Source organism: Microdochium trichocladiopsis, assembly GCF_020744255.1.
Source record: "Microdochium trichocladiopsis strain MPI-CAGE-CH-0230 chromosome Unknown B0I36scaffold_10, whole genome shotgun sequence".
Classification (NCBI taxonomy): Eukaryota; Fungi; Ascomycota; class Sordariomycetes; order Xylariales; family Microdochiaceae; genus Microdochium; species Microdochium trichocladiopsis.
Window position 1 is genome coordinate 2,669,941 of NW_025763553.1, and position 25,048 is coordinate 2,694,988.

The 25,048-nt window shown below is 54.7% G+C and overlaps 7 protein-coding genes across 7 annotated transcripts; 2 read left to right on the forward strand and 5 right to left on the reverse strand.

Annotated features, from left to right (window-relative positions):
• Positions 1 to 39: 39 nt before the first annotated feature.
• Positions 40 to 1,704, reverse strand: B0I36DRAFT_367952 (ankyrin repeat-containing domain protein; the record flags this gene model as incomplete). The annotated part of the gene is made up of 1 exon (XM_046159539.1): positions 40 to 1,704. The coding sequence occupies one exon, from the start codon at positions 1,702 to 1,704 to the stop codon at positions 40 to 42; it is 1,665 nt and encodes a 554-aa protein (XP_046007763.1).
• A 3,120-nt stretch (positions 1,705 to 4,824) lies between these two features.
• B0I36DRAFT_377353 (Sodium/calcium exchanger protein-domain-containing protein) lies at positions 4,825 to 7,468 on the reverse strand (the record flags this gene model as incomplete). The annotated part of the gene is made up of 9 exons (XM_046160550.1): positions 4,825 to 4,944; positions 5,003 to 5,088; positions 5,141 to 5,252; positions 5,308 to 5,423; positions 5,446 to 5,621; positions 5,661 to 5,764; positions 5,833 to 6,278; positions 6,348 to 6,466; positions 7,380 to 7,468. 9 exons carry the CDS (start codon positions 7,466 to 7,468, stop codon positions 4,825 to 4,827), a joined length of 1,368 nt encoding a protein of 455 aa, XP_046007764.1.
• Positions 7,469 to 8,187: 719 nt separating this feature from the next.
• On the reverse strand, positions 8,188 to 10,755 carry B0I36DRAFT_334740 (uncharacterized protein). The gene is given in 6 exon segments (XM_046155379.1): positions 8,188 to 8,300; positions 8,350 to 8,430; positions 8,445 to 9,016; positions 9,080 to 9,715; positions 9,773 to 9,883; positions 9,935 to 10,755. 4 exon segments carry the CDS (start codon positions 10,663 to 10,665, stop codon positions 8,656 to 8,658), a joined length of 1,839 nt encoding a protein of 612 aa, XP_046007765.1. The 5' UTR covers positions 10,666 to 10,755; the 3' UTR covers positions 8,188 to 8,300; positions 8,350 to 8,430; positions 8,445 to 8,655.
• A 1,872-nt stretch (positions 10,756 to 12,627) lies between these two features.
• On the forward strand, positions 12,628 to 13,041 carry B0I36DRAFT_334743 (uncharacterized protein). The gene has a single exon (XM_046155380.1). The coding sequence runs from the start codon at positions 12,748 to 12,750 to the stop codon at positions 12,973 to 12,975; it is 228 nt and encodes a 75-aa protein (XP_046007766.1). The 5' UTR covers positions 12,628 to 12,747; the 3' UTR covers positions 12,976 to 13,041.
• An 864-nt stretch (positions 13,042 to 13,905) lies between these two features.
• On the reverse strand, positions 13,906 to 17,883 carry B0I36DRAFT_388228 (uncharacterized protein; the record flags this gene model as incomplete). Its single annotated transcript, XM_046161232.1, has 5 exons — positions 13,906 to 14,928; positions 15,006 to 15,364; positions 15,445 to 16,149; positions 16,206 to 16,691; positions 17,590 to 17,883. 5 exons carry the CDS (start codon positions 17,881 to 17,883, stop codon positions 14,220 to 14,222), a joined length of 2,553 nt encoding a protein of 850 aa, XP_046007767.1. The 3' UTR covers positions 13,906 to 14,219.
• A 992-nt stretch (positions 17,884 to 18,875) lies between these two features.
• On the forward strand, positions 18,876 to 19,656 carry B0I36DRAFT_334751 (uncharacterized protein). The gene is made up of 3 exons (XM_046155381.1): positions 18,876 to 19,026; positions 19,165 to 19,301; positions 19,415 to 19,656. Exons 1-3 carry the CDS (start codon positions 18,946 to 18,948, stop codon positions 19,503 to 19,505), a joined length of 309 nt encoding a protein of 102 aa, XP_046007768.1. The 5' UTR covers positions 18,876 to 18,945; the 3' UTR covers positions 19,506 to 19,656.
• Positions 19,657 to 22,252: 2,596 nt separating this feature from the next.
• B0I36DRAFT_394199 (glutathione-dependent formaldehyde-activating enzyme) lies at positions 22,253 to 23,343 on the reverse strand (the record flags this gene model as incomplete). Its single annotated transcript, XM_046161489.1, has 4 exons — positions 22,253 to 22,627; positions 22,681 to 22,879; positions 22,919 to 22,980; positions 23,044 to 23,343. 4 exons carry the CDS (start codon positions 23,341 to 23,343, stop codon positions 22,304 to 22,306), a joined length of 885 nt encoding a protein of 294 aa, XP_046007769.1. The 3' UTR covers positions 22,253 to 22,303.
• Between the last annotated feature and the right edge of the window lie 1,705 nt (positions 23,344 to 25,048).

Here is a 25,048-nt window from a genome sequence, read left to right on the forward strand (position 1 = left end):
GCTATACAGGACAAATCTGTGTGGTCAATTGCAAGGACATCACACTGTGCCAACCTGTTTGGTGTTTCCGAAGCGATCGACACCGTTGGGGCTGATGCGACTGTGCATACCCATGGAGTCGATATGCAGATGGCCCTGGAAAGCCACTGCATGCTTGGGGTCGATAGTCTTTTTCCGTCCTATAGGAACACGATGATCCTTCCAGTATTGCTGGAGAAAGGAAAGATCGAAGTTAGGCGCCTTAAGCAAGCTGGTCTCGGCCACGTATGCATTCCGAGTTCGCTCGCCGCGGACTTCTTGCAGTTCTACAAAGTACCAGATCTGCTGCCGACTGTTGCCCAGCTCATAATCCGTGATGCGAGAGGGTTGTCGGCGTGAAGGCCACTGGCCGTGATCGCAGTCAGACTGCCTCCGTGTCAGACGGCATCGCCCGCACGGAAGCATAGGTCGCTCCTCAGCATACCCTAGGTCCTCGTCAGAGGCCCCCAGCTGGAGTAAAAACTGCGTGATGCTGTCTGAGGCATCGTGCCGAGCCAGCTCCATCGGTGACAAGTCGTTGACTCCGCTCGCATCCAAAGAAAACCCATACCTGTGTAGCTCCCTGATGTAACTCAAACGGTCAGTCTCCTCGTCGTACTCCAGGAGGTCGACCTGATGTCGGGTGTTCAAGAACCTGCTGAAGGTCCGCGGCAGACATGCTGCTGCCAAGGGGCGGATACCAAGCGGATTATGCACACCACCCCAATGACAGATAGTGTCCATCGCTAGCTGGTTCGAAATATGGGGAAGCAGCACCTTTCCCACACGAAATTGGCCATATATCCCTGAGATGTGAAGGATATTCCATGGAGCAGGAGCCTGTGCATCTATAGTGACACCTGCGTCGACAAGCATTTCAGCGATCTCGTCTGCTCCGTCAGAATGTCCTACAACGCAGTAGAACAAGGCTTCTCGCCCAAGTTGAGGCGTCAACTCGACTTCCTGCAGTAACACCTCTATGATCGAGAATTGCCGGTGTGCCACGGCGGACAGGAATGAGCGTTCGAGGATATACTGTGCCGCCTTCACCTTCTTGACGTGGGGCAGCAGAATCTCCACAGCCTGTACTGAGCCGCCACATACTGCTATCTCAAGTGCGGTCCAAGCAGAGTCGACTCTCAAGGTCGACCCTTGTGGCCGTGACTCAATGAGCCACGGCATGCCATCCGCGAGTTCCGCCGGACTGGACCAGGGTAAATCGTGGTTGCACACGAACTTATGGTTGAGATCAACCTGAGCGCCGCAACTGAGGATAACTTCGATGCCCTCGGTACTGTTATGGAAGCTTGCGATAGCTAGTGGCGAGAGCGGAGCGGAAGCCCAGAAATATTTGTCCAGGTGAGGGTGGTCGTACATAAAGTCTGGGTCGATGAAGTCGTATTCAGCGTCCAGGTCCATGAGGTCATACTTGCGCGTATAATCGTAGTCTTTGGGCTGGTTGACCTCGTCCTTGCGCGTACTCCATTTGAAGAGCTCTGTGGCGGATAGTGGTCCGAGTCTTGCAGCGTGTACAAATGCAAGTGGGTTCCGGCGAATCTTGTACAGTTGGAGTGCTCCGGCCAGCGTTCGACAGGTACGGCCTAACACCAGCCGGGCGATGTCATCTAAGTCATCTGTTATTATGTCGAAAACTTTGGCAGGTAAGCTGAGTATTGGTGTCGGCATTGTCGCAGCAGTATGCTTTGGCCTGCAAGCAGCTGGATGTTGATTCGGAGGCGGGTTATTTGCGTGTGGGAGGATGTGAAAAGAAGATATCACTTCAAGTACTTTCCGTACCGGGTGTGCCGATATCGTTAGGCTCGATGAGGACTGATACTATGTCTGAGTCGTGCGCATAGCCACGAACGCATTCGCTGTGCCACTGTAAGCGGGACTCACTGCCGAAACTCCTGCTGGATGCGCTAATGTGGTAGGGGCTCACGCCGACGGTGAATCCAGAGATCCTGGGTGATCCTGCGGCCGTTGCCGGCCGTGTCTGGGTTTGTACGAAGACCACATCTGTGTTTGTGTGCCGAGCTCATCGATTTGTCGTGTAACGATCCAAGGGCACTTTCCTCGTCGATGAAAGAGTCGAAGCAGACTATCGTTTGTGGTGGAACGCGTAGTAACAGATCACAAGCGACGATCTGAGGGTGTTCTTTGTGACGATCCAGGCAGCACTGGTCTCTTTATTTTTGTACTCGAGATTGCAAGAGTGACAAAGCGCAGGTGTCTGTCTTGCAATTTGTGCATGTGGTCAAGGCGTTTCCCATCGTGACAATTGCCTCCCTGCTGTCGATTGTGCGCTCCACGAAAGTCTCTGGCCAGCAATCACCGACTGCACTGCGTGAACCATTGACGTGAGTCAACACAGCCCCCCGAATGCCAGTAAAGGTTGCAGTTGGTGGCGAGGCGTTCAGGTATAGATTGAGAGACCGAATGTTGTGAAAAGAAACACAGCCCAGAATTGGAAGAGGCCCCTCGTGCTTGTGATCAAATGTTTTGCTTGATATGAGATCCATCCATTCCACGCGTCCTGCCGGATTCGTATAGAAGACCATCGTCGGCTTAGCGCTGGAGTTTGCAGCCAGTCCTCCCTCTCCGGGCTGGATGCCCACCCGAGGACGACCAACAGATATAGAACCGAGGCTGTAATGAAACTGGGGCAGTCAGTTAGAGGATCCTCATAGCTGATTCGCACACTGGTTGTAACCTACTGAGAACCCGCCTTTTCTCCACTTGACAACCATGAAGTCATCTCTGAGTGGCTTTAAAGGAACAAACACCCGCCCTAATATGCAGCCGTATAACGCCTGCAGACGTGTGCGGGTTCTGTCGACGTACGGCTCGCGCTCCGTGTGACGATGGACGCCCACGATCTTGCCAGACTCCAGCAGATAAAAGAACGTGATGCTAATGCAATCCCACAGTGGGATCCCATGCGCCACCAGAACAGGACTTGAGCCATCTGCGGGTGGCATTCCACTTGGGACGCTTGATGTGTTTGAGAGTAGTATGTGTCCGCTGAAGTTACACGGTGGCTCGATGAGGCACAAGCCCGACTGACTTGTTAATGATATGTACCGTCTGAAGGCCTTCGCGGGTACTCTCATACCTGGAAGGTTGCTTTGCATTCCTGGAGCGGGTCTGCAGCCTTGACGAGGCAGAAGAGGAAATGCTCATTCCAGCCGAAGTCGTCTGCGGCGGTTGGTTCGCAAATCTCAACGAGCCCAGCCCAATCGAACTTGAGTAAGACGTCATGTTTGACCACAGTCTCATGAGATAGTGGTTCTGTACCACGTCCCCATGAGCTGACTTGCCGAAGGCGCAACCTTTTGCCTTCCTTCTTTAGATTCAGCGATGGTATCGAAGAGCCAATGTGAAGCCAGCGGCGCTCCATCCGACCAGTAGTATTGGCAATCTGCTGCATTAATTCAGGCGGTAAACGGCCGCCCGGCAAGTAAATCTGCCCGCCTAGAAATCTCGGTGGTAAAAGTGGAAAAGCCCAGCATTGTGCCCAAGGAGACCGCGTGCGCAGCGCGAAGCGTATACGTGTGGCAAGGTCGATAACATCGATACTTTCCTTAAGGCCAGGGAGCATCTGCAGCAGGTTCTCGAAACAAGCTTGGTGGGTGCTCACGCCGTGGCAGCGAGGGGAGCACTTATAACATATTGCATGTGAGCAATACGACGTTCGCGCGCCACAGCGAGGTTCGCAGGGGTCGAATGCGCCAGAGGCTGCCCTCGGTGGCTCAATCGCGTACGTCTTGAAATTGATCGGGCCCTCACTGCTGGCGCTGACATCGACTGTTAAATAGTATCAATAAGTCGCCTTCTCACAGACCGTCCTTGTACTTACTGATGACCACGGTTTCACCTTCATCGTAAGTTTCATTGCACAGGCTGCAGATGAGGTGGAGATGGTTTGGAAAGCGTCGCGCACTGCTGACAGTGGCGATGTCCTTGAGGTTGCGAAGCATAATGTGTTGTTGAGTCAGATAGAAATGAGTTGTCCGCCGTCGTGAAATTGTTCCGGAATATTGGAGTGTATGGAGGCGAGCCGTGGCCACGGAAAGCTCATGTTAAGCCCTCTTATATTTGTGCCTGAATGCGGCTAATGGCTCCTATTCCTCTGAAAGCTTTGACCACAGGCACGCACAGAAACTCGTGGAGCTTGGACAGCCTTAAGCTCTGCACATCAAGCGTGTGAGAAGACCACTTCAGTTCAGCCACCAGATATCAGAGGCTGAGCTTCCACAGAGGGTCATGGGCTGGGTTTGCATCGTGTTGTTGTAGTTGCCCGTCGTGCAATGCAGATTGGGGTCGATGAAGGTTGACCAAAGCGGCCGTGCGCTTGATCTCCCGCATACACATGCTGCTTGGGTGTGTGACATTTCTGGTCAAGGTTGATCGGAACGATCGACAACTGGGAGACTTGGATTGTATGTAGGACGATTGAGACCCTGGTCCACTGACAGACGTGACGCTACCCTATGGCGCATCATGATTTAACAGACTTCGTGCTGCTGAAAAGTCTTTGCGGCGTCTCAATGGTATGTGCATTGTTTTCTTTTACATGATGCAAGAAGAAAGTCGTGAATGTGGCTGCGATACTTCCCCGCGACGACAACAACAATCGCCTGTCGCGACATGTTCTTCCACGTAAGCGCAAGACCGGTCTTCTCAATCCTGTCCTCCTGTGAACCTCGGCAACTCTGTCATGCCCGCCCAGTAGAAGCGCGCGGTGTGCCCCTTGTTGATTCATTCCATCCTTCTTCTCCCCCACTCCAGGACTACAATCCATGTCTAAGAAGACCCAAAGATGCTGTGCACCGCGTGCGATAAAAGGGTGGCGTTCTCGTTGTCGAAGTCCTCGCTAGGGGTTACGAAGAAGGCGAGCGCAATGATAATGTAGAGCGCCATCAACTACGCGGCGTGTCAGCACATGATACAGCTTCCGACTCTCCAGACCTGCAAGACATACCATGGCACCCTCGAGGTAATTCGACTTTCCATCCATGACGGTGTAGATGACGACAAGCACGGACTGCGCGAAAGAGACAGTCTCGACTGCGGGGGTGTTAGCAACTGGGTGCACATCAATAAGCAGTCTGCAACTTACAAGTCTCAAAGTGCAGGTCCATGTCGCGGTCCATGATCCAGCCGAGAATGACGAGTAACGGCGTGACAAACAGGGCGATCTGGATGCTGGAGCCAATAGCAACTCCCATGGCCTGGAGTGGACGATGTCAGTAGCCCTGACTGACAAATGGGCCAGAAGGAGCTCACGAGGTCCATCTTATTCTTGACAGCGACCACAACAGCCGTAATGTGCTCAGCCGCGTTGCCGACGATAGGAATCAGGATCAGGCCGATAAAGTTACGGCTGATGTGGGTGCGCTCTACTAGAGGGTCAATGCTGTCGACAAGGTAGTCCGATGGAGACCAGAACAGTCGTCACAATAAGAACGAGACCAGCCGACCACGGGCTCATGTGCTCCTCCTTCTCCTCTTCTTCGTCGTCCTCCTGGTGCTGGTTCGCGTTGTTGCTCTCCACGTCGGAAGCATCCTGCGAGTCGGGCGGGGTCGTCGCGGACTCGAGGCTGAAGAGGTTGTGGTGCGTCTTAAGCTGGAAAAATTACATGACGTAAAGAAGGAGAAGGATGATTGCGGTGCCACGAGACAGGGCGAGGATCGGTCGGCGAGTCGACTCTTCGTCGTCGGCAGGGTTGATGATCATGAAGAGCTGTGCCACCATGTACAGTCAGCATGAATAAAAAGAGGCTGGTGCGATGTGCAGCCGGTGTTCCTCACAGTGCCAGGCAAGATCATAGAAGCGGCCGAGAGTGTCATCAGTGATGAGGTCGTCTGCGCAGTGATCGAGGCAAACGACTGCTCTGTGCCGCTACCATTGCCGTCGCGCATGTTGACAATGCCGCCGAAGAAGAAGCACATGCCCTTGACGAGGAGGATGTTGGAAAGGATCGACCCAATCATGGAAGACTTGACGACCTGGAGCTGGTTGTTCTGGAGCGCAATGATGCTCACAATCAGCTCGACCGCATTGCCGAACGTCGCGTTGAGCAGTCCGCCGAGCGACTCGCCGAGCTTGTCAGAGATCTCCTCGGTCGCGAACGACAGGACGGCCGCCAGGGGAATGATGGCGAAAAAGTTGATGGTGAAGACGGCGATCGGGTCCCAGTCGCCCTGGCCGGCAATGATACCAATGGGTACGCAGACGAGGAGGATGTTGATCGGGTCTGTGGACATCCGCGGTCAGCTATGTGCGGACCGGCATCCCATGCCTGACATTGGGGACCGCAACTCACTGCTCAGCAGGGTCATCTTTGTGATGTGCCGGACGTGGGCGGGATGCTTGACCCATGGCTTGTCGCTCTCGAGGTCGATCTGGACGTTCGAGAGACCCCAGAAAGCGTAGGAGGCGTGTCTACGGTGGTCAGGTTTTGTCGGCACATCCGTAACTGGGACACAATGCCCCCAGGGGCACAGCCGAGAGCGCCAGATAGCCTTATTGACAGGCTACTCCAAGGCTGGCCTCAGTCCTTCCCTCGACCACCAACACGGCCCTCGCCCGAAATCACCCCTCTCAACCATCACGAGCTTCCTACCAACCTGGGCCCGTCGCTCACGCGCATCTGCCACAGACTATCGTCCTCGCGCCACCGCAGCCCCGGTGGCTTCGTCCCGAGCAGTTACGCGAGACGTTCAAGATTACCCACACGATCACCATGTAGTCGTCACACAGTCTTCAACCTCGCATTCGTGTGCTAAGCTCCTGCGGTCTCCTTTCAGCGTCGCTTCTCTGGCGGTCATCAGCTTCAGACTACCCTCACTCGACTCAGACTGCCAGCGGTGGCCGGGAAACTCGCCAGGCATCAAAGACTCCACGGGACCAGGACGCTCGCAAGCCGACATTGACTGAGACAACTTCCCCGCCAACCAGCTCCTTGAGAGATCGTCAGCCACTGCTTGTGGAATCCGACAACTACCTGTGCTCGCCAGCACGTAACAGTGCAATTGTAATATCATTGGCACTTTCTAGGTCTCCACTGACTGCAGCTATGTTCACAGCTCCCCCTTCTGACAAGCTGCGCAACCTGATCGGTGCTTGGCTGCCAGACACCACACGTGTGCTGGGAGGGACTTCTATCCTGCCTTTTCCGACCATGATCCTGCCGACCCTTGACGAAACCGCTTCACGAGAAGCCAGCGTCGACCTTTGAGGCAGTACGTGCCAGAGACCAACAGGGCTCCAACGAACCCCGACCAGACCCAACCCCTCGCTACTAGCGCAACCACGCGCGTCTCAGGAATCTCAAACATTGACGGCAAGATCTTACACGACATGTAGGCGCAGGAAACGAGCTTGACTTGCGCGAGTGTCGTGATCGCGACCTACAAGCCGAACAAATGTCAGCAGCTGGGTCATGCTTTTGTCACTCGGGCGACTACGTGCAATCGACTCTCAAGCAGGCTCAAGTAGCTGCTCACAGACACACCAGCTCCCGGGTGTCGTTACTCCCTCAACTCTGCGAACGGACAGCTTTGTAGCCTCCAAGTCACCTCTCTCCCAGGCAAAGGCGTCCACTTCCCACTCACTTGGCCTCACAACTGTCCGGCTCCTTCGCGGGAGGGACAGCCCAGAAGAACGACACATATTTTTCTCTCCCGCATTCAATCGGCCACGACAACGGGCATCCTCGAAATACAACTCCTCACCGCACAACACAAACCCCAACAGGCGATAGTTCTTCGCGGCCGGATCTTCGCATTTTCAACCTGTAGCATGAACTCCTCCACGAAGTCTGACTTTCATCATTACTCGATTGTTCTTCTACATCTAAGGTGAGCCAAGCTGTCTATCAAATGGCATCTGCCCACACTAACGGGCGGCACCATCGACAGGAGGCCCCATATCACGATACACTCGAGACACGGTAGAGCCCAAATAACATTCATTCTTGTTCCTTCATAAGCATCACTAGTGGCGCATTGCAGAAGACTTCTGCTTTCAATGGAGTCGTAACGTGCAGCCGCAGTGCCGCCGCTGATGTTCTACAACCCGTACTGCCCCGATGCCATTCTAGTAAATGTGCGGGCAGGCCGTCTAGTCAAACACAAGATCCAAAAGGTGGCACATAGATAGACAAAGATTTGAGGAATGTACAGGCCATATCCACAGCTTCCTTAAAATTCCAGCTTCGGCCTCTGAAATGTCCACCGAGTAATTTCACTCCAGCCAGCCCAGTCCGCAAGGCAGACGGGCAGGCTTGGCTCACTAACATGGTCCTCCACAGCAACCGCCTTAAAAAATCAAAAGAGTCGGACCCTCGAGCTTGTTATGATATGCTGAACAACTGAGCTTTTGGGAGGAGATCCACCATGATGTGTGACCATGATCTGCGATGCGTTGCAGGGCCCTCAGAAGGGGTTCAGAAATTGTTTCAAAGGAGAACACCGGGCTATGCAAGAGTGGGAAGTAAATGAGTGCGAGAAAAGAGCATCATAACCTCTCCAATGCAGAGCTCATGGGATCAAAGTCCCAGAATCATGATGCCAATATATTTGGGACAAGCGCAAGGAGAACATGACCGCTGAGTGCACCGCCGTGACTTCTCACGGCCGAGAAGAATGTGCGTGATGGGACGCAAAGATCGATGATCCCGTGGGTGGGCATATGTTCCCATAATGACTTGTAGGAGGATGGCTCGCCGCTGAGGTAGCCACCGGCGTCGTGCCGCTAGTCATACTGGAAAAACTTGAGCTGGTTGGTGGATCCTCGCGCAGCAGACTTAGATCACTCGCCAGTCCAAATAGGATGTTGCGCTCCGACTTCAAGGGGCTTGATCGGTGCGCGATGACGTCAAAGAACTCAATTGTCCGCCTGAACAGCCCAGACAGCACTTCGGAATCAACAAATCTCGTAAGAAGTGGGTCGGTGTAGCAAGCGGCAAGGGTGAGGAGGTTGCCCCATTGACTGCAAGTCGAAGGAGTCAGATATCAATGCAAGTGTTAAAGAGTGACCGGCAGTGTTACTTACGCGTGGGCAGTACCGAAAATGTTGGTTACAATAATGCGCTGCTTGCGCGGCATGCCATGGAATGCACTGGTGCTCTGGATCAACGCCTCGATGCCGAGCCGGGCATAGTTAAGCGTGCGGGGGTCGACCCCCTCGGGAACCGACTTGTCGCCGATATTGATTGCCAATTCATGGAAGCTTTCTGGTCGGGGAAGTCGAGGATCTTTGTAAGCGCCATATGGGATAGGCTCCTTCTCGAGCAAATGTCGTACGAAGGGGCGATAGATAATGACCTGTGATCCCCAGTACTTGGCACGCAGGCGAGCAGAGAGGATATCGCCAGCAGGCGGCTCATCATCATGCCATCTGAATGCGGCAGGAACCCAGATATCACGAGATGTCTTCAGTTGGGTTTGGAGACCATGAATGCCTTCGTCGATCGTCTCCGGGGACGAGGGTCGATGTATCTTGTCCGGATTATATAAGTGGCTGTGGATCTCATTGAGCTGGCGCCGGAGATGAAGCTGGGCGAAATAGCTACCGCACTCTTCGGCAGTGTAGCCATAGATTTTCACAAAGGTCGTGTTCGGATAAGGCATGTTGTCTTCGTACTGCAGAATAGGACTCTGGGACAGCGGAAGCTCCGCAAGGATGTCACTGAGCACAAAGAAGTCAGCAGGCGGCCAGCAGCAGCGAGTTGGGCCTATGTCTTACCTTTCTAGCTGCAAGCAGGTCCAGTACGCCAGGAGTACCTGGTTGTCTCTCCTGGACTCCTGAGGCACATATCCATCGCCCATCTTGATCTCGTGGAATCGGTATATGCTCCTGCTTCGAACTTAGCGCTGCTCAGTACCAGCCATGGTAGTTTTGACTTACGTCCTCATGACCTCCTGCAGAACAGTACAGCCCTGTTTTATGTATGCCCAGCTTTCCACAGCCCTCGTGAGTTGCCCATGGTACAGACCAGCAAGGACCCAAGCATAAACATGCTTGAGATCAATCCCGCCCAGATGGCTGCCCAGAATGTCCGTTGCCAGTGCGAAGTACTCAAGTCCAGGAATTCCGTCGTAGTTTCGCTTGATCGGTGTCGGACGCACTCCTGTACTATTACCCTGCATGGGAGCACGGCGACTGGGCATGGTACGGTCGTACGGGTCTTGTGGCGAAGGCAGTCCAGAAGACTGAGAGTGCGAGTTGAGTCCGGGCGGAGAGCCGTGGATCGGAGACATTGCGCCACCATTTCGCATGGAGGGCGATCGATGTGGCTGGGCCTCACCTTGCTCCGTGACTATGTCAGGAATCCTCTGCTTGTGGAGGCAAATCTTGCCCAGCGCACAAACGAGCAGAACGATAGCGCTCTTTATGCTGCGGAAAGGATGGCCGGGTTTAAAGATGTTGAAGGATGGTGCCGGATCATCGCCACCAAGGGGGCGTTTCCTCTTCGCACCAACAGCCTCGGGCAGTGATGGAGCGGCAGATGTTGGCTGGCCGACAAATTTGGGGTTGCTGCTGGACCGCACACTTGACTGCTGCTTATGCTGGGGGATCTCCTTGAGAAACAGCACAACCAGCGCATCCAGCTCTTCCAGTATCATGATCGGATGCATGTTCAAGATGTTGTCCTTGAAGCTGGTGACATATTTCCACACCGTCGAATGCGAGAAGTTTGGATTACCGTCCGTGCCAATGACTCCGCCTCTGAATGTCATGGCTTGGGCCGGGGAAAGCCCCATATTCTCTGCTCGTTGATCCGAGTGGTCTACCGGCGCATGTTCTCGTCCAGAACCTTCTCCGGTCCCGCACACATGCAGCACGCCGCGAGCCTTTTCCTGTTGAATCGGGAACTCGTCGACATAGCCAATGTGCTCTGCAGCGAGATGGGGAGCGACCAGCCGGCGTATCGACTTCCATTTCAATAGCAGTCCGGCCGAAGTAGTGTGATTCGCGGGCAACTTCGTCTTCCCTGCGGCCGGCGGCCCCGGCTTTTCGTCGCCGTCATTGTGTGCCCAGAATCGGATCGTTTTTTCTGCCTTGTCCTGATCCATAACACCATTCTTTGCCGCAAATTCGTCCTCGGCACCTCGGCCATCAGGCGGTGGGTGGTCGTGTGGGCCTGTATCATCTTGATACTCGTTACCCTCATTCGACTCCATCTTGAAGTTTGCAGCGCTGTTCCGGGGGCCGGCGTGGATGAGACTGTCCAACTGATCAACGCGTTGACCAATCTTTTCCAATTTTTTCCTCGTATCATCGCTGAACTCAATCACGGCATCCAGTATGATGGCTTTTTTGGACCTGCAACACCCTAGATTGGCACTCTGCACGTGGACACCTTGTTCCATTCCACGACTTACAGCTTGGGTTGTGAGTCGAGGTCATCGCATTTGGTATCTCGTCGTCTGCAAGCATCGCAAGGTCGCCACTCATTACACTTGGTTTTGAGGTCGCGACACGGCTTACAAGCCTAGGTATGCATGAGGTCAGTACTGTTTAGCTGCACAGCGCGCAGGAAGGCTCCATACCTGAGATGCTCTCGTCGCCTTCCGTTGATTACTTTCGGCTTGGGCAATCTCGAGTGGTATGTGGGATGTGGGCGGTGGTGCCTGGCTTGGGTGACCCCCATGACCATTTGGGGCACCATCGTACGGGTTGCGATGAGGCACTGACATCTTGGGGACCGAACCTGAAGCTGGGTGATGCCTGACGGTCGCCAATGAATGCGCTATGGTCCGGTCGTCGTGAATGGTCTGTCCATAATGTTGCTGAAGTCCGTGATAAGCCTTTTGAGGAGCCGGAGAATGGCTGTCGATTGGGTGGCCCGGGTTTGGCTTCCCTATGGGAGGGCGAAATGTCCCGGGCCTATTGAAAACGCTCGCCATGACCCAGCGGCGCAGGGACTCTGCTAGGCGTGCGAAGTGCGCGCAGAACCTGGTTTGAGAAGAATGAGAAGCGCGGTGATTCTGCGGCGGCGAGCTCGGGCGAGGTTGCGTCTGTCTGTCCAGACCCGGGAGGCGGGAATGAATTGGGCAGTACGGATTCCATGCTCGAACTTATGTATGAAGTAATGCAAGCCGGCTGCCAGGATGAGGAGCATCAGGAGACAGCATATGACGGCTCCATCCCTGTTATGTGATGTACATGTGTCCGGGTTTCACCCACGGAATCCACCAGCTGGGTACGTGCACAGAGACCGCTCCCTGCTGCTGCGATGCGCTAGCGTCAGACCAGGAACTGCAAAGTGTCTGCGATATCTTTTCTTCTTCTACACTACTCATATCTATTCTGCGCCACAGTACCTCTACGCTGTACTCTCGCTCGCTGACCGACCCTGGCATGATACCGCTGTATCAGCCCCGTTCGTGTACTTTTACGGTGGCTGTGCGAGTGCGGGGTCGGAGAACTCTTAAGTGTGGTAGTGCCCCCAGGTAGCGATTAATCGACTACCGTTACATAGACCGTTCTTTAAGTCTCCCGCGAGAGAGGGCGCGTAGCGCCCTGTCGAAGTCTCGTATATTTCCCAACTGTTTTCTTTTCTCCTAACTACGCAGATATGGGGACCGGGGCGTGGGGGGGAATGGGGGACAGATAAGGCCACCCCGGGACGTTGGGAGGGTCTCCAGTACGGGTGAGGCGCGTGCATGTATGCTTGCGCTGACGATGGTGATGCTGCGGGTGACGAATGATGCTGGATGTCCCGAAGGCGTGGGATGAGAGGGAGGAGTGTTCGGACAAAGTGCCTTGACGGCGGAGCGCGTGATTGGTCGATGAGTCCGCGAGCTGAACCAAAAATCTGGAGGCAAGGGGGGCCCCATGTTGTGCTCCAGTACGTACTGTACCCTTTCCCAGATCGTGCTTGTGTTGCTGAGGGCAGGGCCTGCCTGCGGGGGAATGCGATAGAGGGGGAAGAAGAAAAATGAAACAGCAGGGCCCAGCCCAGCCCAGCCTAGCCCAAGGACCCGGAAGAAGGGGTGTGGGAAGCGGCGCAATTGCCGCTGCAGCTTCTGACAGATACGGCAGATGATGTGCATCAGGGAACAAAGGGCACAGAGGAGGCTACTGTGCGTTCGGAGGCACGCCCGGGCATGTGGGCGAATCGGATCGCCTGGCGGCGAGGCCGCTGCTGCTTTTCCAACGGCTGTTAGGGCGCCCCATGGCCATGGCCATGCCCGAGCCTCTGCACTGTCACGTCCGGACCGGCGTGGGCCCCGTCCCGGGGCCGGGGCCTGAGATGGGGGATTGTCGGGGCTGGTCTTTGCTGCGCTGGGTTCGGATCGCTGGCGACGCGTCCCGCGGCCTTGAAGGGTGCGCCCGGCAGACACCTTTATCCAATTAGGTTCGAGGTAGTACAGGAGGACGACCAGCGTCTGCGCAGCTGCACCGAGTGGGACTCGCTGCATCCTGAAAGCGTGGGGTGCCGACCACCACGCGACAAGCCGGTCCGCTCGGCTGCCATCCATGGAGCACGCCAGGCACGACATTGTGGTGGGTCGGTTTCGGGTTTAGGGTCTGGTCTAAACCAAGACCGACCGATGCGACCCCGCCCCTCCTGTCCCCTGGGACCTGGTGCTCTCGACGACCCCATGTCATCTTTTTGAGTTATATCTATCGCCAACGGCGAGATCACAGCCCTCGGAACGTCATTGTATCCCGCCTGCCACGTGCTTAGGTTCAGACCAGCCGCCACCCTGTGCGGCGAAACATCACCACGGAGCAATAGCAAGTTGGATGCGGCTGACCTTGCCGGGTTGTGACGGGCAGGAACCTCGTGCCAACCATCACGCCATCGCGAATGGCCGCGAAGAAGCTCGCCGCCCGCCGACGCAACGTATTCTAAGGCGACGCAGACATCCAGGTCGCCGCCGTATTCCGGCTGCATGTCCTCCCGAGGGGTCCTTCTGTGCCCATTGGCCGCAGCTAGTCAGTCATACAAGGCTGCATATTTGGCAGTCGACACACTTTGCAGCGACAACGGACGCGCAACATGTGATTACGAGCAAGCACCGCATCTTACATGCCATGCGCACGAAACAGTGAGGCTCGGCTATACAGAGCCGGGTTCATGAGTTGCAAGTGCTAATAACTGACAACATCGGACTTGAATTATGAATAACTGCCATCGCGCCTACCAAACAATATCCCACCATGGAGAACAATGCCCAAGTCAGCTCCCATTTGGCGTGCCCGGCCTCTTCCGTGCCGCTTCCGCCTCGGCCACGTTTCTTTTGACCGCCACAAAGCTATCTGGGCTCCGGAAATGGAATCGATCCCCAAAACTGACGAGGAACCTTGCAAAGGTAGGGTCGTCACTGGGTGCTTGACCACAAAAGCCGATCTTTGTTTCCGTCGCACTGGCGGCCGTGATCACCCGCTCGATCATCCATTTGACGGCCGGGTCCTGCTCGTCGAAAAGGGCCGCTAGCTCGCTGGAGTCGCGGTCAACTCCTAGCGTAAGTTGGGTTAGATCATTGGACCCAATCGAGAACCCATCAAAGATGGCCGCGAAGTCGTTGGCGAGGATCACATTGGACGGAACCTCACACATGACGTAGACCTGCAGGCGCTCTTGGTTGTTGACGCCGTGATCCCTCCCGAGCCCATGGCCAGCCATGATTTCGAGGACTTTCTGCGCCTCGTCCACCGTGCGGCAAAACGGGATCATGGCAATGGCATTTGTGAAGCCCATATGGTCCCTGAGTTGCTGGATGGCACGACACTCTAGTCCAAAGCTGTCCCTGTACCGGGGCGAGTAGTAGCGCGCCGCGCCGCGGAGACCGAGCATGGGGTTTTCCTCGGCAGGCTCGAAGATGGCGCCCCCGAGCAGGCGTGCATACTCGTTGGTCTTGAAGTCGCTCATGCGAATGATGGCAGGCCTGGGGTACGCCACGGCGCACAGGCGGCCAGCGCTCGCGACAGCTTGTCCACGAAATAGTCCTCCTTGGACGTGTACGCAGCAGTCAGGCGGGCGATTTGTCGCTTGTCGTCGCCATCGGGGAGCTCATCGTAGTGAAGTAGGGCCATGGGGTGCACCTGGATAACGCTGCTGATGACAAACTCCATGCGTGCGAGGCCCACGCCGTCATGGGGCAGCCGCCACCAGCGGTACGCCGCGGCAGGGTCCGCCAGGTTGAGCATGACTTTTGTGTGGGCCGGACCGAGGGCCGCAAGATCCAGGATTTCCGTCACGACCTGGGACTGCCCGGCGTGGATGTAACCGGTGGTGCCCCGCGAGCAATCCACCGTCACGTCCTGGCCGGGGTGCAGCACGCGGGTGGCATTGCCGCAGCCAACAATGGCGGGAACGCCAAGCTCGCGGCTTACAATGGCAGCGTGGGAGGTGCGCCCCCATGGTCTGTGACAACAGCCACGGCGCGGCGCATGAGGGGAACCCAGTCCGGGTCTGTGAACTCGGTGACGAGTATGGAGCCATCGACGAAGCGGTCCATGTGGCGAGCCGACGCAATATGGCAGACCCGACCTGCTACTGCGGCGGTCCCGATTGCATGTCCAGTGGCCAGGACCGGTCCTGGCTCACGGACAACATATGTCTGAGCCACTTCGCCAGAAGAGCCAGGCCGCCCCATCTGCGAGTGCACCGTCTCGGGTCGCGCCTGGACCACGAAGAGGTCGCCCGAAACTCCATCTCTCGCCCATTCGATATCCATGGCGCAGCCGTAGTGCCTCTCAATCGCGCATGCCCATCGTCCAAGCTGCAAGATTTCATGATCGCTGAGCACGAAGCTTGCACGCTCGGCCGCGGTCGTCGGCACACTAGTCGTTGGGGCGTCCGTCTCTGCCTCGCCTCCATACACCATCTTGATGGCCTTGCTTCCACACGTCTTGTTCACCACGGGGAAAACACCGGCCCCACGACCAATCAGTGGTTTGAACACCTCGTACTCGTCTGGATCGACAGTGCCCTGCACGACAGTCTCGCCTAGTCCCCAAGACGCGTTGATCAGAACCACTTGGTCGTAGCCACTCTCGGGGTCGATCGTGAACATGACGCCCGCCCCGCCCCCTGCCCGGTTCGCGCGGACCATATGCTGCACACCAACCGAGAGCGCCACGCTCGTGTGGTGGCTTCGCGGTAGCTAATGGCCCGGTCCGTGAAGAGCGACGCATAGCATCGCCGGCAAGCGGCCAGCACTTCCTCGGCGCCGCGTATGTTCAGGTACGACTCTTGCTGCCCCGCAAAGCTTGCGGTGGGGAGATCCTCTGCTGTGGCGCTTGACCTGACTGCAACGCTCGGACCATCCATCCCCGCCTTGGCCCCGAGGTCATGATAAGCAGCCTCGATCGCAGCCGCGACCGGGCCTGGCCAGGAACCCCCGAGGAACAAGGATCGGATGGTGTGGCCCGTATCAACCAGGTTTGTCTTGCCCTGGCGCCAGTGGTCAATGGCAGCTTCAAGCCTGCTGCGGATGCCATTGACCTCAACAAATTGCCAGTATGCGTGGGATGTTGTGGCAAAGCCATGTGGCACGGCAATTTCTTCGCTATCAAGAGCGCTAATCATCTCACCCAGCGACGCGTTCTTGCCGCCAACTAAGGCTACATCCATGCGAGACAAGGAGCGAAAGGTCCGGACAAACTCGCTCGATTTTTCCATCTTAGATTGTAGGTCTGGTGGTTCCTGTGGTGGCGATCAGTTAGAGGAACGATTTGTCATGGAAGAGGGCAAGCTGATGTGGTCCAAAAAAAAAAAAGAAAGAAAAACAACAAAATGGCTCCGGACCAGACCCAAGGTCTTGGACGGGATGATATAGTCCCTCACCAGGTCAGCAATTGAAGTGTGTGTTCCAGGGGGTGGGCAGTTCTTGATGGCACTGTCTGACCCCGCATGGTTTGTCAACATGATGCGGCATTGGCGCATCTCGCTCTCGGGTCGGCGTGTGGCTGTAGTCCGTAGGCAGCTTGCGGCTGAACCGTGCAGCCTGCAGGTCAGTCGTGCAGCTTCGTGCAGTCACGCCACTGCAGTGGGCACAGGGGTGCATCGCATGTCAGGCCACCGGACCCTGGCATGCAGTCAGACATGTGACTTGTGGTGGTGCCTTTGTCAAATGGTGATTCCGGGAAGTATGCTCACTCAGCACATTCTCAGCTCGACACGTCCCTTCCACCTTGTCTGGCGAGTGCAGATCATTGTCATTTTTTTTTTCAATCGCTTTCCGATGTATGTCTCGTCAGCCAGGGATTGGTCAACTCGAAAATCGAAGTGATGTGATCAATTTCTCATTCAAGTTATCTCCTAACGATTACAACTTGCGAACAAATGGTCTCTTTGCTTGCCCCCCCCCCCCCTTTTTTTTTTTTCCACCTTTTAGCATTGAATCTTTTGATTCCTCCAAATTCGACGGCAGTCCAAGAATCCATAAGCTGAACAGCCCGCCCTCTGACCAAATTTAGATCAGCAACCATACCCTTTTGAACTCGTGCGCAAAGGAAAATCAATACACTTGTGCAAAATCCTCCAACCATATGGCGTTCATGGTATCGAGCTCTTGTTGGAATTTATTGAAACTCGCGCGCACATTGTACCATTGCATCTCGAGCGCCCGGGTCTTCTTCTCAAGCGCCAGGACCTTGCTCTCGAGCACCTCGTTTTCCAGCCTTTTCTTTGCGCGACTTTTACGTGCCGCTACGACGTTGCGCTGGCGCCGTGCGTCCGTGCCGTCGGCCAGAACTCGCATGTGTAGTCTCTGCTCGTGCACGTGCGTGACTGGCGTGATGTCGTGCTGCTCTGGACATGCGGGAATGATGCGTGGTTTGTTCTGCTCGGGACCGTCCTCACTTTTCGACTGCGGCGAGACGGTGTCGCTGTCCATAGAGTGTAGCTCCACGGTGTCGTTGCTGCTGTTGTTTCCGCTGTCTCCATGTCTAGCCCGAATACCTGCTGCATTGCTCTTATTCTGCTTTGCGAGGCCTGGACTGAGCTCTGTGCAGGTCGGACCGAAGTCTTCTCGAAAAGGCAGACAAGGGATTTCTAAGACGTGTAACTAGGCTGCCTCTGATGTTACAATCCCCTCCGTGTCTTCGTCGTGACTGCTAATAGTTGATACGAGACTTAGTAAGTCCGTCTAGACGCAATCCGGGATGATGAAGTTGAAGCAATGCTCCGGGGCCCATCTAGGGAGTCGCGGGTATAGGACCAGGGATGTCTCCCACTCCATAGCGCTCTCCGGTCCGCCAGGGAAATGCTTATCCTTAATAGATATCTGGAGTGCAAGACTAACTCTACACAATAAAAGTTGTCAAGCAGCTTAATGTGCTAAGCCGCTGGCAAAGATATGTGGAGAAACGTCAGACGACTTATATGCACACAGGGTGTCGGGCTGAATCCCTGCTTTCGCAATGACCCAATGGCGTGGCACGGCCACTTAGATAACCATTGTGCCTTACGCATGCATGCTCGCGACTAAGATCGACCACGACTAATTGCCGAAACGCCCGCAGGTTTGAGCTGCAACTAGTCGCAAAAGGGCATATGCTTGTGCCCTTGCTCTGCATAATCAAGCATTGCAGGGAAGAGGGGGGGATGGGGACATCACGCCACGATATGTAGGGTATCGGAGTGACATGCCTAGAAACCCTGAAAGTAGTCCAGACCGGCAAGCCACACGTACTCGGGTTCTTCGGTCCGATGAATGGGATGCATCATCGGGATGCATCATCGGTCTACTGGCACCCGCCGGAAGGTGCCGTATGTAATTTATCGGAGATTGGCTTCCCAAGGGGGCTGCGGCACGTCTTTTGCATGCATATAAACTATCTCCCTGGCAGACGAATTTCGTCTCAAACTTCAAGTCACCCTCGTCAGCTTGCCGAAATCAAGATGTCTAGTCAATCAACATTCTTCCCCCACCCTTCGGGGACCGCACCCGAGAACCATGGCAGCCTTCCGGCAGCAGTCGTCCCTGCTGTCATCCCTGCTGTCGTGGTTGCAGCATCGGTGCTGCTTTTTTTTTCTGGTAATGTATGCTAAGGCCGAAGCTCCGCAGATCTGCATACAGGATCCTCTGGGCAGACCACTGAACCAGTAAAGCATGTTCAATCGACATGAACTACCCGATGCTCCGATGGAAAGGAGCCAACAAATAGCCAATTAGCGGCTCAGACTTTTGGACAAGCAGCTCCAAGCCGAGCCGTTCAGCAAGTGGCGGGGCAGGCAGCAGAGAGACTCGGCCTGGCCATCCCTGCCAGCTGCCGTCCCTGCTGCGGAATCCAGCTTCGAGAGTCAACTTTGGTAAGTCTGTCTGTCGTGTGTATGGATCCTTCGCAACGAATAAAGATTTACGAGACCTTTCCGGACATGAGATTTGTTCTCTAACGAGCATTGCCAATTGGCTCCTGGAAAAGTATCATCTGTCTGGATGCGATACAAGATATGACTCTGATTAGAGCTCTAACATGTCAGCATATTTACCACAAGGCGTGTTTTGACAAGTAGTTCGAGCGGGATCATAACGTGTGTCCTCTATGCCAGAGAAGAGTACTGTACGATAAAGCCCCCGAAGTCACCGTTTAGCAGGACTAGCATAAGAAATCCTTGTAACGTACAATATAGTTGCGCTGTTATGTGTGAGGAATGAATTTTGGGGATATGACCCCTGTGTGTCCGCCATGGCAAAGTGATGCGTTACAAGAGCCCCTGTCTGAATTATCAAGGGGGCCTTTCTTGGCAAAACTCTAGGTCGTGTAACGGGCGCGTTTTGGTCCGATTGGCCACCGCCCATTGTGCTACTGTCAGCCCCTCACCACGCCAGTCCTTTTCGTCTGGTAATAGAATGGTTCCAAGACGTGCTTGACCTCAGCCCAGGACCTTCCAGTCTTCAGGAGACAGCAAATCTGCGTCGGGAATCCGTTTTGTAGCGTCCTCTTCGTCTTGGAGGCTGAGGATAAAGGCCTGCAGTTCGGCCTTCTTTTCCACTGCCCGGTTGATCATGAGATAGGTCGAATTCCACCGGGTATCGTTATTGATGATGAGATTGACTTCCCGGGCGGAATTGCCGAAGAGATGATAGTCTGAATTACCGTCAACTTCGCGGGCTGCCTTCCTGAAGCGCTCTCTTCGTTGTGGTGATGCCCTGATGAATTTGACGATATTCCGAAGCCGGCCCACAGCTCCAGTCTTACGCCAAAGCGCCAGATCGTCTTCGTGCCGGTTAACAGTCTGATAGAACTGCGATTCGGCTTCCAGAGTCTCTAAGTAGGTCCCGAAAAGAAAGGCCCTGGCCACAAGGTTGAGTATATGCCCGTAGCATCGCATCTGACGAGACTTGCAGTCCTTTTGTTGCATTGAAGGGTCGAGGCGCGGAAAGAAGTGCTCGAGGCACTTATCGTTGCTGCCGGCGTTGTCCGATATCGTGACTCCGACCCTGGATTCGATTCCCCAGTCCTCGACGAGCCGTAGAAGTATATCCGATATGTTGAGACCACTGTGGTCGCCGTGCTGCTGTTCGAAGCCGATGAGGCGCGATTGCTGCTTGCCTTGGGCATGCAGCCAATGACCCGTAGTAGCTAGGAAGCATGGCCATCCCTATTGCCGGTCTCCTTGGCGGTTGCCTCATGGGTCTGGCCCTGAACACTCCTCACTACGCTTAAGGTTTTGCGCAAGCTCGAGCGGTGTCTCCTGTACAGAACGAGCACGATTGTGCTTTGGTAGATCACAGCAATAATAAGAATAGATTGTAATCATACCCAAACTGATCTTATCAGCTGTGCTCTATGTGTGTGGGATTTTGAATGGCGGAGAGCTCTCCTCGTGTGACATCCGAACCACGACCCTAGTTTCGGTTCACGGCATGCGGATGTGACGCGGACGCGGAGGGCTGACGTGCAATCGGCAGTTTCAGTGGGGTTTGAACGACTGCCCAAGTCGCTGCCTCCAACCCTCAACTCTTGCCCTCAGCACTCCTGTCTACACAGCAAACAATCCATTGGATTGAATAAATCCAGAGGGGGATTACATTGATCTTATTGTCGTTCATCGACAGCTGGACGGCAGGGCATTCGAAGCAAGCAGCATAAGGAGGAGGGTCCCCAGCATCAACAAGAGTCTCAAGCCTCACGGAGCGTAGTGGCCCGAAAAAAGTAGATGCTGCTGCGAACGTTCCCAGGATGCCACGTCAGCACTGATATCGTCAATGCCGTGCACATGAGAAGTAGAATTTGATCTTGCAACCATGTCAGTGTTAGCATGAATTACAGACGATAGTGCAGGATGCTCGAAAAGACGAAAAAAAAAAGGGGGGGGGGGGAGGGAGAGAAAATTTACGCTCGGGGATTCCTCAGCAAGCCTAAGTTGACTGAAACCAGCCAACAATGACCGCTTGGACTCTCGTCGCGACATACATTGTCCAGAGGGAGAGGGGCCAGGCGCGAGGAGATTGCCGATGCTCAAAAATTGGTGAAGCTTCTTCCTCAGGTGTCACTCAACACCTACACCTCTTCCAGACTTGCCTCCTTCGTTGCGCGATCGGTTGTGCTTCTTAGTGGCCGTTCGTCAAAGGCGACACAGAGTCAGGTCAGTTAGGATGTGAGGCGGAGTGCTGTGTCAAGTCCTTTCAGTGGCATTCCAGTCTTGTCCTAAATAGGGAAACTAGAACCCGTAGCCAGTAAGATAGATCCCAAAACTAGCCAGCCGGTTGCCCTGCCAATCCTCAAGCCTAAGTTGGGAGTTCATCTTGGGTCTCCTAAGAAGCCCAATGTTGCATTCCACTCAGGCTTATCTCTCCCCATCATTAACTAATCAGACCTCAACTTATCCACACCACCCCGAAAAGTGATCTGAATACGCCCAACGATAACGGTGTTCACGGCAGAGATTCGGAACAGCCCGCCCACCTCAATTAAAGCATTATCGTTGTCGAACTTGGCCCGGAAGGTCGGCCAAGGGACCGAGTCCGTCCAGCTCTCCCATGCGACTTCGGTCCAAATGCGGCGGCTTGTTGGCGCACTTGGATTATTTTTGACGGGCGCCTTGGTCCGCCATGCGGGCAGATTACTTAGACCTGAGGGTGTGGATTAGGCTTCGCCATGCGCAATAGACAATAGCAGAGCGGCCATTCATGCGAGTGGAATGGGGCGGGGACTTTACAGACAGCCCGCACAAGGACTTTTCCCGCTCACCTTCACGAAGCTTTTCCCCTAGGGAAGAAGGGACGCAGACTTCAGCCAGGAGCCGCTGAATTAGTGAGTGGAGATGTTGTATTCAAAACACTGTTTGCTGTGCCCAGCTGCCCCTCTTCATGGATTCACATACACCGGCTGCAGATCGAGCCCGGCGGTCAGCCTCATGATCTTGAGCTTCTTCAGATCAATGCCCTCTAAGACGCGAACGTTTACTGGATGCATCAACTTAATCATTGCATACCCCTTCTGGTCTTCGTCCGACAATGCCTGCCGTTCCTCCTCTGGCAACTCGACCGGCATATTGGTCAGTGGGACTCCACATGTCTTGCAGAAAGTCTTGGCCATCACCCTGCGGCTGCAAAGGTATCGGCCGATGTCCTCCCCATTTCCATGTAGGATAACATGTACACCAAGCGGTGAGACCCAAATGTATGCATTCTGCAGCAAGTCAGTCAATTTCTCCAGTGATTTCAGATGAAAGGATGTCTTGCCCTCTCGCAGATGCTGCATTTGCATTCAACGACTGGCTCTGGAAATGTTTCGTCGATAGGTTTGCTAGACAGTGCCACCTGGACACGGCCACAATGGCAACTTCCACTATGGATCCTGCTGCCACCGATTTCTTCAGCCGGGAGAGACCCGGTGTACCTCGGATGCTCGTAGTTCGAGCCCATTGCTGCTCCATCGAAGCTAATCAATGGTCAGTATGAATCCTCGATGTTGTCTTACAGTTCCAAGACATACGGCTGCCGCTCCACCGACCAGGTATCCAGTTCCTGAATGGCATGTGCCTACGCAGATTCGACTAGTCAACTCAACCTTTAATAACATTTGCATGAACTCGCCGTACTCACGTTGATACCAATAGCGAGATGTGGTGGAGCGGTAGGTGTCCTAGATAAGACGCCTGTGCCGCAGTGTGGGCAAAATTTGTAATGTGTCGAGCTGAATGCGTAGCTAGTCAGGGCGTCCTCATCGCCCTTGACAACTCGGAACTGCCCAGGACTAGAAGGGTAGACCCAGAGATAACCCCTCTTAGAGCAGAGGCTGCAGTTGCATTCGCTCACGCTACTGATCCCAGGGAGATCGACTTCATAGACGAACATGCCACAATGGCAGTTGCCACGGTATGTGTTGAGGGGTTGTTCAGCCATATCGGCCACGGTTTGTGAGCTGGCTTGTGGGATCTTTCAGAGGGATTGAGCGATGGGATGGTGAAGAGAAAGCAAGGGAAGCTGGGTTAAGGAGCAGTGGGTAGGATGAAGAAACTCGGGTGGGACCATGCTGGGCCTGCGTTTTACGTTGGTGAACGACGACAGTAGGGAAATGGAAAGACAACAATGATTCATTGGGCGAGGGTCAGCGTCGGGACAATGTCCCACCTTCTCCCTCCTCCCACGGGGCCTGACATCCGACCCCCATGAAGGAATCTGAGCATTTTTACATGGGGAGGAGCTCCGACACCTGGGCCCCGGAAGCACGAGGTCTTACTCGATAAGTAATATGAGATATACTGTCTTGCAGTCGTTGAACTTGCGTGACTTGTATGCTTACATGTTCTGGTGAGATAGTTGGAAAGAGCCCATCACGGTGCGGCGGACGCAGACGACCACGCCGCTGATTGCTGATGCACGGGCGGCCGGAACCCCCAAAGTCCCCGTCTCCCCGTTGCGGATTCCGCCCTGATTCCGATAAAAAATGTCAGCCTGTGGAAGCCTGCTGGCTCGGAATGGTGTCATATTGCCCATTTCGGGTGATCGATGGAGAGAGGATACGAGCTACTAACTGGGCAAGCATCAGTTTTCATGACAGGCCCCTAGGGTTTTCCGCACTCTGAGAGAAGATTGCTATCAATTAATTGATTGATTGAGCAAGTGTTCATGATTTTTTCCTCCGCAGTTTCCACGAGCTTGAGTACACGTGATGGTGAAAGCGTAAGGTACTCCCCAGATCGCCACCGAACCGCCAAAAATTGTCGGAAAGCGTCGAACAGGATTGGAAGGGCGTGGAGGTGAATACTCATGGCAGAGGGGAAGGGAATTGCAAAAGGCCGTCTTACGAAGGGCGGGGATCTTTACCAATCCCCGATCCTTGCTCACATACCACCAATTCGACGCTACTCCCGACGAATCAAGAGGTGGACTACTGGTTTTTCGCACAGCAATCCCGGAATCATTGGAAGAGGGCAATGGGGGACCAACTTTGCTCTGGAGGATGGCTTACGGCGTCTGCGAGGAGATAGCATGGCCCATCGGAGGACCCTCACTATCGACGTCGTTGCACCCTTCCGACCTGCTCTATGGCATTATTGCTGCGGACTTGCGAATCGCTCATGCAGTTCGCTGCATCCTCCGTGAAGGAAAAGGGGTCGCACAACACTTTGCTGGTGTCGCGATAGGGTACCTTTCGGTCGTCGAGGTTACCGTGAAGCATGGAACTATGCTGCCCTGGACGACAGGGTACGCAACGTTTGCCTCCATCATCATTCGGCTCATGTCATTCGGACGGACATCGAAATGCCAGCTGCTATTCGCGCGGCGAGTCCTCAGCTCGGCTGACATTCTGGGGCCGCTGGACATACTCCAAGCAATTGGCCGCAGCTTCGGAAGCCTGGAGTGTCTATTCGACTTTCTCAACTCTCTTAATCAAGCCAACAAGGTATTTCCTTCGGTATTTGTAACCTTTCCACTGGAGTTTGACTGGTATTGACCCATCAAAGGGCTCGACTGAGACAAAGATCGGAATACCACGACACTCTAGCATCTTCACTATTACGTGTTGGGCCTTGGAGTCCTTCGGTATCCAGGATGCTATCACAGGGCGCTGACATTACCCAATCACGGCGACTGAAGCCGGCGG